General features: G+C 43.9%; 1 protein-coding gene across 1 annotated transcript in view; it reads left to right on the forward strand.

Moving 5' to 3' along the window:
• The window catches only part of LOC105917595 (spectrin beta chain, non-erythrocytic 1), a 102,182-nt gene extending 89,397 nt beyond the window's left edge, over window positions 1-12,785 (forward strand). Inside the window, exons 36-44 of the mRNA XM_036126326.1 lie at window positions 449-587; window positions 1,389-1,473; window positions 1,546-1,742; window positions 1,828-1,922; window positions 2,733-2,787; window positions 7,911-8,113; window positions 8,518-8,691; window positions 9,948-9,990; window positions 10,214-12,785. Of these exons, the coding sequence (XP_035982219.1) occupies window positions 449-587; window positions 1,389-1,473; window positions 1,546-1,742; window positions 1,828-1,922; window positions 2,733-2,787; window positions 7,911-8,113; window positions 8,518-8,691; window positions 9,948-9,990; window positions 10,214-10,423 (1,201 nt within the window). The 3' untranslated portion in view covers window positions 10,424-12,785. The remainder of the gene's footprint in view (window positions 1-448; window positions 588-1,388; window positions 1,474-1,545; window positions 1,743-1,827; window positions 1,923-2,732; window positions 2,788-7,910; window positions 8,114-8,517; window positions 8,692-9,947; window positions 9,991-10,213) is intronic.
• Window positions 12,786-15,097: the final 2,312 nt, after the last annotated feature.

Genomic DNA, 15,097 nt, shown 5'->3' on the forward strand with positions numbered 1-15,097 from the left:
CTGTGGGTCTCTGTGGGTGTGTGGGTCTCTGTGTCTCTGTGGGTCTGTGTCTCTGTGGGTCTGTGGGTCTCTGTGGGTGTGTGGGTCTCTGTCTATGTGGGTCTCTGTGTCTCTGTGGGTGTGTGGGTATGTGGGTCTGTGGGTCTCTGTGGGTATGTGGGTCTGTGGGTCTGTGGGTCTGTGGGTCTCTGTCTCTGTGGGTCTCTGTCTCTGTGGGTCTCTGTCTCTGTGGGTCTCTGTCTCTGTGGGTCTGTGTCTCTGTGGGTCTCTGTCTCTGTGGGTCTGTGTCTCTGTGGGTCTCTGTGGGTGTGTGACGTGTGTCTCTGTGTCTCTGTGGGTCTCTGTGGGTCTCTCTGTGTCTCTGTGGGTCTCTGTGGGTGTGTGACGTGTGTCTCTGTGTGTCTCTGTGTCTCTGTGGGTGTGTGACGTGGGTCTCTGTGTCTTTCAGGGACGTGTCGTCGGTGGAGCTGCTGATGAACAACCATCAGGGCATCAAGGCGGAGATCGACGCTCGTAACGACAGCTTCACCGCCTGCATCGAGCTGGGCAAGGCGCTGCTGGCCCGCAAACACTACGCTTCAGAGGAGGTGGGGACAGCGCCGCCTGCTGGCCGCCATGTGTCGCTGCTCAGGAGGACTTTACTGACAGAATAAAAATATATTTTATATCCCCACAGTTACCGGCAGCTAACAGCTAATTTACTGCAGGGGAAAAACTGCTGTTATAGTAAAACCTGTAGTCAGGAACTGAGAGGGATGAGTTTTAAAGAATCTGCTAAATGGATCAAAGTTCTTAAAAGCTGCTCTTTTAAACCAGCTGCTCATCTTCAGACACTGATTTAAACTGAAACAATATTCTATCTGCTTTCATTTCAGAGGAATCAATAAGAGGGAAATAATGTTTTCTGAGCTTTAAAGCTGGACTTTAATGGACAGAAAATAAAGTCAGTTCTTTGAACAGATAAGCTTCTGTTTATCTGTTGAATCCCACATACACTAGATTGAATTCCAGAAAGTTATTTAATTTAGATCCAGATTCTGTTTACTGTAGAAAAGCGATTTAAGAAGTTTAATTCAGTTTAGTTCAGTTTAATTCAGCAGAAGTGAAGCAAAGAATGCAGCCAGTGGGAGAGGAAATACAAACTGATGTTAAGTAGCGTTCTGGTTGACGTGCTTCTGCTCTGCTGTCCATTAATACTTTATTAATACTTCACATTAATACTTTATTAATACTTGAGTATTTACTGCAGCTGGCCTCAGAGTGCTCTGATCAACAGGCTCCACTGAGAAGGATTCAGCTGTCAGGGCAGGAGATAGAAGCACTTTGTCCTCCGTATAACTCCATGTCAACATCTTCATTTTTAATGTGGAACCTGTTTTCTGCGCCAGATTAAAGAGAAGTTGCTGCAGCTGACGGACAAGAGGAAAGAGATGATTGATAAGTGGGAGGACCGATGGGAGTGGCTCAGACTGGGTGAGAGGATTGTCCTGGTTCATCTGGTCCAGAGGCCACTGAGTCCCGTCTGACCTGTGAATGTGTCTCCAGTGCTGGAGGTGCACCAGTTCTCCAGGGACGCGGGCGTGGCCGAGGCCTGGCTGCTGGGCCAGGAGCCCTACCTGTCCAGCAGGGAGATGGGCCAGAGCGTGGACGAGGTGGAGAAGCTCATCAAACGCCACGAGGCCTTCGAGAAGTCCGCCGCCACCTGGGAGGAGCGCTTTTCTGCGCTGGAGAGGCTGACCACGGTGAGGAGAGCAGGGACAGACCGGTCCGGACCGGTCCAGACCTCCCAGCATCAGAACTAGACTCTCACTGTGATTCTGTGTCCAGATGGAGTTACTGGAAGTGAGAAGAAGGCAGGAGGAAGAGGAGAAGAAGAGGCAACCAGCCGAGGCCCAAGCTGCTGAAGCTGCAGCTCAGAGCAGGTGAGGACAGATATACTGGGTGAAATGGGAGGGTTAAATGGGAGTTTTAATGGGAAGGTTAAATGGGAGGGTTAACTGGAACGTTTAAGTGGGAGGGTGAAATGGGAGGGTTAACTGGGAGGGTCAAATGAGATGATAACTGGGAGGGTTAACTGGAACGTTTAACTGGGAGGGTTTAATGGGAGGGTGAAATGGGAGGTTTAAATGGGAGTTTTAACTGGGAATTTAACTATGAGGTTTAAGGGGGAGTGTTGAATGGGAGGTTTAACTTTCCAGTTAAACCTCCCATTCAACAAAGTTATACTTGCAGCATTTTACTCTTGTGTGAAATCACAGAAAAAAAGTTACTCATTATGTTTTAATTTTGTCATTAAATGAAATCAGGGATAAGCTGTTGATTTAGATTGAAGAAAACAGGAGTTAACATTTTTCTTAAGGTGTATTAAGTTAAGTCCATCTCAAAAATCTTAGATTTTTATTAAACGTATCTGAAACATTGCATAAAAAGCATTTTCCAGGTTTCTAGAGCTTTTTATTTCACTTGTGTGAAGAAAACATTTTCAGTTATTGTTCACAAATGAGTATTTGGTCCTTATTGTCTGTTTTGTTGCTTTTGTGTTTAATATATTGTTTAAGGTTTTCTCTTCAGTTTGAAAATAGCCTAATAGCTCATATTAATTGGTTTAGCTTCAGTTTGTTTTAGCAGATGTTGTTCTGACCTCTGTATAGAAAGGATCCCAGAGTCAGTGGGACAGGGATCCTTTTGGCAGCAGAGCGCTGATGTCTGGACGTATTTGTGTGTTTCTGCAGAGAGGGCGAGCCGGCGTCCCAGAACGGGCTGCCGTCCGAGCAGGAGTCCCCCAGGGTTAGTTACCACCCACCTGCCTACCAGACATACAGCAGCACCCTGCAGAGCCGCAGGGCCATCGCTGCAGCCGCCGCCGCTGCAGCAGTGGGCCGAGGTCTCCCAAAGACATGATGTCCAAACATCCACAACACACTGCCTGTAGAAAACCCTCCGTTCTCCCCACCAAGTCACAACATTCCCCTCCATTACTTTGTTCCCAAGATGTTTTATTTTAATCAGATTTTAATTTACACGGTTATAGATCATAGATGCTGGTAAAATCAGCTGGATCCATCTTCTAAGAGCTCATTGTAGGACAGACTTTATCATCTTACCCTCAGACTATAAAACAACTCAGCTGTAGCTCTGACTGGAGCTCATCAGGACCAGCTTTAGTTTTATTTAGTGAACGAACGATGAATGAAGTGCAACCGCAGCTAAAAGCACGTTTTACCTCTCCAGGATCATTCCTTCATCCACATTTACTTTAATTAAATGGTTCCTTCATGGATCCAGTCAGGAAGTAGTTGCTCCTCTGAATTAATCGAGGGAGGAGGTTCAGGTGGAAGTTCAGGTTTGTTTTTAATGACTTAAAGCTGCAGGAGAATTTCTAGGCTGAAACTGTCTGTACTGAAAGGATTGCTGCATTTTTTTCCTCCAAACACAACATTCCTGTTTTTACCTGTTCAAATTAAGGCTACACCAGAGAACACATGTTATAGGTGCTATAGACTACAGGTAACATGACCCATGTGATCAGGAAGTGATGTGTGGTGTGAGTGTGGCTGTAAATGTTGGGACCAGAAATATTAGACAAACTGGTTTATTCCCAGAAAAGCAGTTTTCATCCCTCCTCCGTTCTCTCCTCTGTCTCCTTCAGCTGGACGCGCCCGTCCTCCTCTCCCCGCAGCTGCTAATCTTTCTGCTCATTTACGTCATCATTTACAAACTCACCCTGTGGAACATGAACACCTGAACGCCACATAAAGCCACACAGGCAGAGCTCAGTTAAAGCCGTTTGTTAGATTTATCCTCTGATGTAAATCATCGCATCATCAGCATATCAAGAAAAACAGCATAAAAAAACAGCAAAACATAGAAAATCAACTAATCGTTGTGTTTATTTTAAGATAAATGTCTTAAACTTGCTGTCTTAAATAAAATATATTAAATGATGTTTTATTATTTACGTTATAAATGGTCAATATAATTACAAGTATTTTTATGGTTTTAAGTTGTTAACTTTTGAAATAATCATAGTTTGAAGCTGTTTGTCACAGATGGACATTTAAAAGCTACAATAATTATATATATTACACTTTATGCCTTTATTCTGAAAGTAAGTTTTAGTTTGAAAAAGCAGAACACGTTTCCTCCTGAAGCTCTCATCTTCATCGCGTGTTAACCAGCGTGTTCACATCTTCATTTCCTCTCATTGAGTCACGCATTGAGTCAGTAACACGCTGCACTGTAACATTACAGCTGCTGAAACATAGATCACTGTTTCTAAAACACGTTAGAGAGAACAGAGACGTTTTTTTCTTAACACTCTTTAAAGTTTCATAGCTGCACTTTGACAGAATCTGTTCTGGCTGGATTAGCAGCCAAAGACCGAACAGGTTCTGGTTCTGGTTCTGGTTCTGGTTCTGGTTCTGTTTCAGACGGTTTCACTGCTGCTAAAGACTTCCTGTTCACCTAGCAGCCACATTATCTGATTAAAAAAACATAGAAAAGGACCATAAATCTGTTTAATATGATCTAATCTTAAATGTGGGAGTATTTAACAGAACCAGCTCCTCTTAACGCAGTTTTAATTGGACATGAGGAGCGTCTAGTGTTCAATTAGTAATGATGAGCAGAAACAGCTCAACTAATTGTTCTCTGCAGTGTTTCTACTCAACGCTGCTGAACTCGCTTTCTGCCTCCGTCTAATAGTTTTTATTATTATTATTATTATTATTGTTATTATTTTAAATGCTGAACAGTTTCATTTTGTCAGATTTAGACGTTTTAATGTTTAACCAAAATCGAAAACATTTCATCACACGTCCATCATTATACTGATCATTTAAAGGACTCATCTTTCATTTCACACCACTCAGTGTCCCCCCACTAGTGTCCCCTGGTGTCCCCTGGTGTCCCCCGGTGTGAGTGGATGAGTGCTTGTTCCTCCTCCCGGGTTTTTTGGTTGTTTTCATCGTTGACTGTAATCATTTCTCTTTTTGTTGTCCTCATGTTTTCTGTTGCATGTCCATCCTTCCCTCAGTTGTTCCCAGACTAACACACATTCCCAATAAACCCGTCAGAACCAGTGTCCCCTCTGAGCCGTCCTGGTGTGTCTCCTGATGTCTCGTCCATGTTTCTGTGTCTCCCGCTGGGCGCCGCCTCCATCAGCAGCGTTTCCTCCTCCTGGTGTTCAGTTAGTTTCTCTGCTTGGATCTAAAGCAGCATTAACTCTCAGCCTGGGGGAGGAAAATGGAGGAAATGATGGGAATCAGACCATCAGCTGTAGCTTTCAGGTCAATTTTAAACTAATTTAGTCCTAAATGAAAGAAAATGATCAACAGATTAAACTCTGGACGGATGCTTTTTAGACATCCTGCTAAAAGCATTTATTTAACGTTGGAACCACAGAGTTTTATGTTATTTTGACTTTGTTCTAAACAGCAAGCTGCAATATTTAAAATAAAGAGAAATAAGACACTTAAAAGTTCAAAACTAGATAATCTCAGTGATCTGTTCATCCTGCTGATCGATCCTAAATAAAACTTTTTTTTTCTTTAAAAAAATTTGATTAAAAATATGTGCAAATATATACAATAAGCAACAAAAAAGAATATCAACACAAAACATCCTTGCAACGCAGAAGAAAAAAAAACATACTATAAGACTTAGTTTCAAAAATGTAAATTTCCAATTGTATAAAACAAAAGAAAAAAAATCCACTAATTATTTATAAACTCAGTCTATCTAGTAAATAGCATTTATATTGTCCAGCTTTATATTAAATATTATGTTTACATTGAACAAATAATTGCTGTAACTTTTTAGTAGTGGGCCCGGTACCACGCTGGAATGGGTTCTTATTCCCGGTAACATCGTTTAATTTCACTGTGGTTCCAGCTGAAAATGACTGCATTCAGCAGATGTTAGCTCAGTTATTCTGCAGTTATAGAGAAGCTTAAATAGCCACAAAAAGAAAAAAATGCTGCTGGAAAACGTTAGTAAAAATACCTGATAATTTTAATGCATAATTAGATATTGGGCCTTTTTGTTTTCCTCAGAATTATGACGTCAGACAAAAGTAGAGGAACCTTGTTCTTAAATTAAACATATTCTCAGATATGAGCAGATATATATCAGATGTATCATATCTGGACATTACTCTGAGCTGCATCCGTCCAGCTTCACCAATATTATTAATAAATTATTAATAAAAATGAAGTAAAAACCAAAAACATCATGATTCTCATTGGCTGTTAAACTCTCTAAATGATAAAAAATGACTGTTAATGTTTTTTGGTGAGCTGCATTGATATAATTGATTAATATGTTCTATTAATGATAAATAATATAAGATAATAGAAAATAAAGATATTTTGTTCATTAAACTTGTAGCTTTTGAACCCAGAAAGTTGAATTTGTGTGAAGAGTCTGCAGAACCTGGTTCTGCAGAACCTTGGTGGTTCTGCAGAACCTGGGTCAGGTAGGCTGGTCGCCTGTTCAGAGGAACCTTCTCGTCGTTTTTAATCCCTTCGTCGTGAGCAGAAGCCAAAGCTTCAGGCCTCCTGCGCTGGGAGTCCCAGGTTCTGTCCGGTTCTGTCCGGTTCTACGGGTCACAGATAGGAACCGGCCTCCTGTTGGGGAAACAGAACCAGGCTCAGGGTTTGTTGAGGGTCAGAGACGCCATCGGTTCTCCAGGTCCAGGCTGCCAGGATGGGTCCAGACCTTCGCTCAGGATCTCTCCTCTGATTGGTCAGCCAGCGTCCAGCCGCCCTGAGGAGCTGTGACAGGGTAACAGCGTGGCTGTGGAGTGGCGTGGAAAACAAATCACTTTCCCCCCTCACCGTTAACTCAGACTGATTCTTCCAAGCAATCTGCTGGATAATTGTTTGATTGTGTGGCGTCTGCTTCCTCTGCTTGGCTCTAACTGTGTGATCTGCGGTGGTGGTGTGACTGCATGAAGCCAGAGATCAGTGCATGATGAGTGACCGGCAGAACCAGAGCTCAGGACGAGCTGCCGGACCTGCTGGGGTTCTGGACAAGTCCAGAACCAGAACCGCTCCGGGTTTCACGGTGACGATGAAGAGTTATGGCTCCGGCTCAGGATGATGCCAGATGATCTCAGTCTGTTCTCACAGCAAACCATAGAACCTGAAATGTTCTGTTTGGGTCAGAACTTTAACCTCAGTGGGCCAAAGCTGGGTGGAAACAGTCTAGATTAGTTCTAACAGCTGAATTTGTCTGTTTTATTCTTTAAAAAGTGGAATTATTAGAGCGCCTCCTGGTGGTGGAAATGCATTAAGACCCAGAGTTCTGCTACCAGCAGAAAGTCCATTAAACCTGGATAAAAAGTTTAGATTTAGTCAGACTAAATGTTTGGAGAATTTATTTCCCTGTTAGGAAGCGCTTCCTTTGTCTCTAGAAACAAGTTTGTCTTTTGGATCCTTTTTTTTTTTTTTACTTTTCATTGTTTTGTTTTTTTCTGGTTCTCCAGTGAAACCTCCCTCTGGTTGCATTTAGGTTTTGATTTTCCTGATTTGAAAAACATGTTTTTCATAATAGCTTTTAGCAAGTAACACACAGACTTTTCTCTTGTTTAAAGTAAAAAAGTAAAAGAAACATAATTTTTAGCATATTTTATAGTGGCTCACAGACTAAAGTTTGAAGCTAAGACGATGATTTCATAAATGTTACCAGGGGTCTGTGGCAGACACCATCTTTAGTGGGTTTGGTGCCGGCTGAGACCCTCAGGTCCACAGCTACCCATCAGGAACGTCCCTTCAGACGAGCCGCAGCGTCTTCCCAGCATCTGATTGTTTTCTGCTCTGCATGTCGCAGCTCTGACTGATTTACCGCTTCTGAAACATCTGCCCCGCCTCCATCTCCAGCCGTCTGACTCTGCCTCCCTCTGATCGCAGGAGAACGTGGACGGGGGCGAGGTGGTGAACGGCGTCCAGGAGCCCAGCCCCTCGGCCTCCCCCGGGGGTTCCCGTAAAGGCAAAGCCAGCCAGGCGGCGACGCTGCCGGCTAAAAGCCAGCAGGACGCGCCCGCGCCGCAGATGGAGGGCTTCCTGCATCGCAAACACGAGTGGGAGGGCCACAACAAGAAGGCCTCCAACAGGTAGGACTCCTCCACAGGCTGCAGAAAATCTGTTTAACAAACTTCCAACAGATTAAAAGATGAATTATTAAAAAAAACCAAACACTGACTGAACCATGAAAGCTGTTTGTGATATAGCTCTACTGGTTTAGGCAGATAGATCAGAATATCATCAGCTAAATGATGGACAGGACGGGTTGAGACCTGGAAAAGTTCCTGATTAAACTGAAAACACTAAGATGTTGAGAGCTTGGCTGCTTCCAGGAGCAGAAATGGGTCTCCTACCACTGCAGCTAAACGTTTAACCGTACACCAGCTCGGCCTACAGAGGGAAACTAAAGGTTTTCTGCTGCTGATTGTCTCTGTGAGGCCAGAGGAAGGCCGGCCACTGATGTCCATGTGGGACTCCTGCTGCGTCTCTGCAGGTCGTGGCACAACGTCTACTGCGTGATCAACCAGCAGGAGATGGGCTTCTACAAGGACCAGAAGAGCGCCAGTCAGGGCATCCCCTACCACAGCGAGATCCCCGTCAGCCTGAAGGAGGCGCTGTGTGAGGTGGCCGTGGACTACAAGAAGAAGAAGCACGTCTTCAAGCTCAAGTGAGTGTGAGGAGGAAGGAGCCGTCAGCTTACCTGCAGGATGTTCCTCTGATGGACCCGCTCCCTCAGCTTTATTACTTTATTACTCAGAATTAAAGTTTTAGTTTAAGGATAGTTTATTTCTCTGTAGCAGCCTATAAATGGTTAAAATCTGCATCACAAATAGCTTTTTGTTTCAGCAGCACATCATATAAACATTCTAATATCTTTGGTTTAAAACCAAAACAGGCCAGAAAATGTGGCCTAAAATCAATATACCGTATTTTTCAGATTATAAGGTGCATTAAATATTATGAGTGTTTAATATCTCTCCTCCACATCCACAGCAAAATAAACTTTTATATTGAATTAACTTACTAGGTTTATTGTTGCTAGCACGTACTCCAGGCTGCCTTACATGACTGCACTTCTAGTTTAGACATTACAGTCAGGCAGTCTGGTAGACAGCTCAGGGGTCCTCAGGTAGGGACACAGTGTACCGTAATGCTCCTAATATCTACTGAGTGGAGCGGCTTCATTGCTAACCAGAGTCGTATTTACACATTTTAACAGATTTATGAGCTCATTGTACCACATAAAATCAGTCAGTCAGCACAACTTTAATCATATATAAGGCGCACCATCAATTTTTGATCAACATAAATGATTAACGTCTAAAAATGCTCCCAAACAAACCCAGACGGCGACCATCAGCTGGAGGATCAGGTTGATCTGACTGGATCCCAGCAGCTGAAATAAACCTCAGATAGCAGCTGAGCGTCGCTCAGAGCAGCTCATCAACACAATGATTGCTGCAGAAAGCAGGACTGTGTAGCTTTAAATGGATACTGTACATGTGAGAGGAAACTGTAATAAATGATCTATATTAAAGTAACATGAGTCACATTAAGGCAGCAGTGAGAGATCAGAATAAAACAGCTGGACAGAGGATTTCTGACCAGTTTACTCACCTTTAGATGAAGCCAGTGATTATAAAGCTCCTCAGTTGATCAGCTTCCCTTAAATCCAGAAAGCTTTAGTGATGATCCAGAGCAGATTTCCTTCTCTAACGTCTTCACTCCATTGATCCAACATCTCTGAAACTGCTGATGTTCTCTTTATATTTCTTTATTTTTCTAACACCTGGTATCAAGCTGCACTGGGTTTTCCTGGAGGAGCCTCTGCTGTCATTTTAGACCTGCTGTGTGGCATAAAGCAGGAATATATTAATAACATCACTGATAAACCTGATTAATGACATGTATGAACTTCCACAGGATCACTGATGGGAACGAGTATCTCTTCCAAGCCAAAGATGACGTAAGTAACAACAACTACACTCCATCTGATATGACTCCAGACAAAGTTGTTGATAATTCTGATGTTTTGGCTCTGAACGGTTCCAGCTGATTTGACTCAGTAGATGAGAAACTGTCGGTTCCGTTAAATCAGGATCAGTCTGACAGACTCAGACGTCGCTGTTGGGTAAAACGTTTATTTTTATGAGATGGACCCTGACTGCATTCCTCCTTCTGCCCTCTAGGAGGAGATGAACTCCTGGATGGTGAAGATCTCTGAGGCGGTGGTGGGCGGCAGGTCAGAGGTCACGCCCAGCAGCCACAGCACGCCGGCCCCCGCCGCACGCGCTCAGACGCTGCCGGCCACCGTGGCGGCCACCACCGCCGAGTCGAGTCCGGGCAAACGAGAGAAAGACAAGGAGAAACGCTTCAGTCTGTTCAGCAAGAAGAAATAGACGCTCCTCTTTCTTTCTTCCCTCTCTTCCCTCCCTCCTCCTCTCCTCTCCTCTGGTGCTGTCTGGGATCCTCCTCATCGCTCCACCTGTGGTCACAGCTCCTCATCTGTCGGCCAAGTCATCCATTCAGGTTCTGCTGATGGCGGCGGTGATGACGGCCTCCGCTCTGGTTTAACCCGTCCTGACGGCGTCACATTAAAGAATAACTAACCTTAGCCTGCTCCTCCAGCTTCCTGCTCCGTCACCTGATCCCAGACAGCCCCTCTTCCTCCTCCTCTTCCTCTCAAAGCGTGACTCCAGCATGCCAGCTCCGAGCCAAAACTCTCCACTCTGTGCCTCTCAACCGTCCGGTGGGCTCAGAGCTCCAGTTTAGCCGTAAAGGCCCCGCCGGCGTCCCGGAGCCGGGACACAACCACCGCTGGACGCTTCAGGCAGCTGCTGTCCCACAGATACAATCACCGCGTGGAGGAACCCCCGCTCTGCTCTCCTTACCGCTGTTTCTCGTCGCTCCAGCTTGGTTCCGTTGAGTTCTGCCTGTCGTGGGTCGTGTTGCGCTCCCCGGTCGTTCCCTGGAAGTGTCCGCGCCTGTCTGGGTCCATCCTCAGCCTTTTTGCGAGGCCTTGTCTTTGCAAGATGCCGTGTATCCCTGTGTAGAGGGGAAACTGAGAGCAGGGCCGGGTCTCCCTCTGGATTCCCTCTCTGACCCGGTCTGGGTGCTGCTGCTGCTCGGGTGCAGTCTAATTCCTGCAGCAGCCCAGAGTCTGTGGGATCCGGAGCGCTGCCCTGCCCTGCTTCCAACTGTATGTATAACTTGTGTATAACAAACTGTTTAAGATAAACCTGTGTTTAATGCTTCACTTATTAGTACTAATAATATGACCAAGCGTGATAAGCTTCAGTGATCTAAACTTTTGTTATGTGGAAACATAAACCCTGAATGAAGGAGCCGTGGATTCAGCTCCATGGAGGAATCTATGAGACCCCAAGGAGTGTTTGATCCTTTTCCAACAACCAATCAGGTTTCTTTTCTCTTTTAACTATGTTTCTAAAACATTAACCTCTGGCCTTTATTTCCTGATGTTTAGTTTAGTGTTCCCCGGTTAAGATGTCTCTGAGGTTTATTTAGTCTGAAGTAAGAAGGCGTAGATGTTACCTTTAAGCATTGCTGTTAAGTGGATTGATAAAAAGTACATTTCTGGAAGTGAATATCGGTCGCTTGCTTGTTGGCTTCAGCTCTGTTGTTAAAAGATTTCAGACTTTTTGCCGCTGATGAGCTTTGCAGTGAAATCTGTTTGAGCTATATGTGTGGACGCTCTGTATGGAAGGTCCTTCATGACAAAATTCACTGAAATAAACCTGAGCTGTAACGTTTCTCCTCAATCAAACGGTAAAAAGTCTCAGATGATTGAGGATGATGAGAAAACTGCATCACTTAAACCTGTTAAATGTTTAATGACCCAGTTAACACGTTTTTTTTTGTTTGGCAAATGACTTATTATCCACATTTTGTGCCTTCACTATGATGCAGTGTAGAAGAAAACTGTTTATTTACTACAAATCATAAAATATTTGCAGTTCACTAAATAGAAATCACCAGAGCTTTTAATGATTGTCAATGATCTAACTTTTTTTCCCCAAAAAATAAGCAGAGTAATCTTGCACCTTTTCATATAAAAACACATTTCTGCATTTAAAACTATTTTTCTGGGCAGATGGTGGAAATATATTTTTTCTGTGAAAAAAAGACGGATTTGAAGATTGTGATAACGAAGCAGCTCTGGATTCTGTGTTTTAGGCTAAATTTAACACCAGGACCAAATAACGATTTGTTTCTGGAATTTTGTCATTAATGGCCTTCCATAGAGCAGCAGGAATGAGCCCAAACATGTGAAAGCTGAATCATAAAATGTTGGAGTTTTTTTCTCTCTCCCCGCAGCTGATGGAGGAAATCCGACTCTTTCATCTCAGATAACTGACTCTTCACTGGGGGGTGGTCCCTGCGGCGGCCTTGTGGCCCTGCGGCGGCCCTGCGGCGGCCTTGTGGCCCTGCGGCGGCCCTGGGGCCCCGCTTCATTTCTTTTCTTAATATAATTTTGTGCTAAAATCTCTGGCAGTTTGATAAGTATAGTGTGCATTCCTCTGTCACTGTAAGCATAGTAACAAGATATTTCTTCATTCTGCACAATCAGTAACGCCACGGTGGGGGTAGGTGGGGTGGGCGTCAGGCCTGGGGGGGGTTCTAGGTTAGGTGGTCGGTGTGATGCGGACCGGGGGTCACTGCTAGTTGGATCTGCACCCGTAGACTTCTCCCCATCTCTGTTACATATGTGCAAAAAGCCATTAAAAAGCTTTTAAGACAAAACGACTCGACTCTGTTTGCTTCGTGTTAAACGCAGGGAACGCACCCAGGAAAGTAAGCACACCTTCTGAGGTTTCCTGTCAGGTTAGACCGCCCGGTGCTCACAGAACCAAAGAATAAGACTGGACCTTTCAGGCTGACAACGCTGGAGTTGAATGAAGCTCAAGATCCCAGGAGCTCTGGACGTAACAAAGAGAACGTGTTCACAGGAAGCCAAACAGCAAATATTTCAATCAAGTTTTCTCTCGATTCATTTGCATTCAGATAATTAAAGGAAAAAATGAGCAGCACTAAGTATGAAAAACTACAATTACCAAAAAAGGAATTAAATCAGAGTTTGGTTTGAAAACAATTGGGCAGAAGAAAACTTTTGGATTCCTGTTCCTGTCACTTTGTCCATATTCAGGGTCTAATCATTTGTTATTTAACAACATAATCTACAGCTATTTAAACATTAGATGAGATTTAAGACAAATTTAACTACACCACAAACGTTGAGTTTATGCATCCTAAATGTCGCATTCTTTATTATTCTTTATTTTGCAGTAAGCAAAAGGACTGGAAGCTGCTTTTGTAGGCTTTAACCCTCAGTAACTAATCTCAAATGCATCATACCAGCTGTCAGGCACAGAGAGGAACGTCTGATGGTTTTCTCTTCACCTGCAGTCGCTGAGTGGACCATACATGAGGTTCTCTGTAGATCAAGCTGAGTCTGAGTCCAGCTGGTCGGCAGCTAAAGCTTGGACCAAATCAGCAGAACCATGATCCCAAACACAGCAGAATGAAAAAGGAAAAGAAAGAACATGTTGCAATGGCCTAGTCAAAGTCCAAACCTCATGCTGATTGAAATGCTTGTTGGTACCTTCAGAGTGATGAGCAGAGCTGAGCAGAACCTCTGACTGAACCGAAGCAGTGCTGGAAGGTAGAGTGGACCAGACATCCTCCTTTCAGAGTCACTTACCACATTCATTTTTTACTTTTTTTCATTGTTCTAAACTTTAAGCCAGCGGTGTTCAGCTGCAGACCTCGAGGTCCGGTGCTACCTGTGTGGCCCAGGTCCAACACACCTGAGCCAATAATCAGGTCATCAGCAGGACTCTGGAGAACCTGACTGCCCTGGTTTAAACCAACCCATGTAAACTGGTTAATCTGTGGTCAAGTCTGTAGATGTTTCAATTAAACACTTTCTCCTTTGACTGTATACGTTTCACTGTGTACAAAGTGTGGCTCAGGGACCATTTGCAGCTTAAAATCGTCTTGCAATTAAAATGTTAGGTACAAGTATTAGTCTTTGAATAATAAGTTTTTAGCCGCTCTTTAATTTATGCGTAAACGGGACAACATCTGTTCCAGGACTAAGATGCAGACTTTCAATCATCTGTTCTGAATTCGTTAGAATCAGGTTCAGCACCGAGGACAGCTCCTCTTAATGAACCAATGGGATTTGTAGTTCTTACAGCTTCTCTGATCGAAAATGTTCTGGAAGGAACACAGACTCCCATGGTGCTTTGCGCCTGCGTGTCCTGCTGGGGTGTTTTCTCTGCGTGCGCAGGTGTTGCATTCAGAGTCTGAGCTGTCAGCAGAGTCCTCCTCTGAGCCTTCAAAATAAAAGCTTGCAGCATTCACACCCCATTTAATGCAAAGCAGCATTCAGTCAGAACCGAGGAAGGTTCGGTCAGTTCGGATCTGTTTCACTCAGCCATCATGTAAACTTGAGTTAGGTTGGTTTTAATGGGTTTAATTCTAAATAAATACTAAAATTATACGGAATCGGCCATCAAGAACAACAATCTGGCTGAAACAGAGGCAGAAAAACTCAGGATGAAAATAACAGCTACCCTATCTAGTGCCAAACCACCTCCTTCCAATCTCACACCACAGGAAAGGAAAGCCATAACATCGCTTAGCCAGGACCAAAGCATCACCATATTACCAGCAGACAAAGGAAGATGCACCGTGGTCCTAAACACTTCAGACTACCAGGACAAAATTCACACTCTACTGAGTGACACCAACACATATGAGTCTTTGAAAAGGGATCCTACCAACTCCTACAAAAAGAAAATCACTGACTACCTACAACAACTAGAAAAAGACAAGGTAATCAATCGCTCATGTTATTATAGATTATATCCAGGGGAAGACATTCCATGCTTATATGGACTCCCAAAAATTCACAAAGAAGGAACACCACTCAGACCCATTGTCAGCAGCATTAACTCAGTAACATATAACATTGCTAAACAGCTTGCTAGTATTTTAGCCCCCCTGGTGGGGAACACACCACACCACATAGAAAACTCCAAGGACTTTGC

This window comes from Fundulus heteroclitus, chromosome 22, assembly GCF_011125445.2.
Source record: "Fundulus heteroclitus isolate FHET01 chromosome 22, MU-UCD_Fhet_4.1, whole genome shotgun sequence".
Classification (NCBI taxonomy): Eukaryota; Metazoa; Chordata; class Actinopteri; order Cyprinodontiformes; family Fundulidae; genus Fundulus; species Fundulus heteroclitus.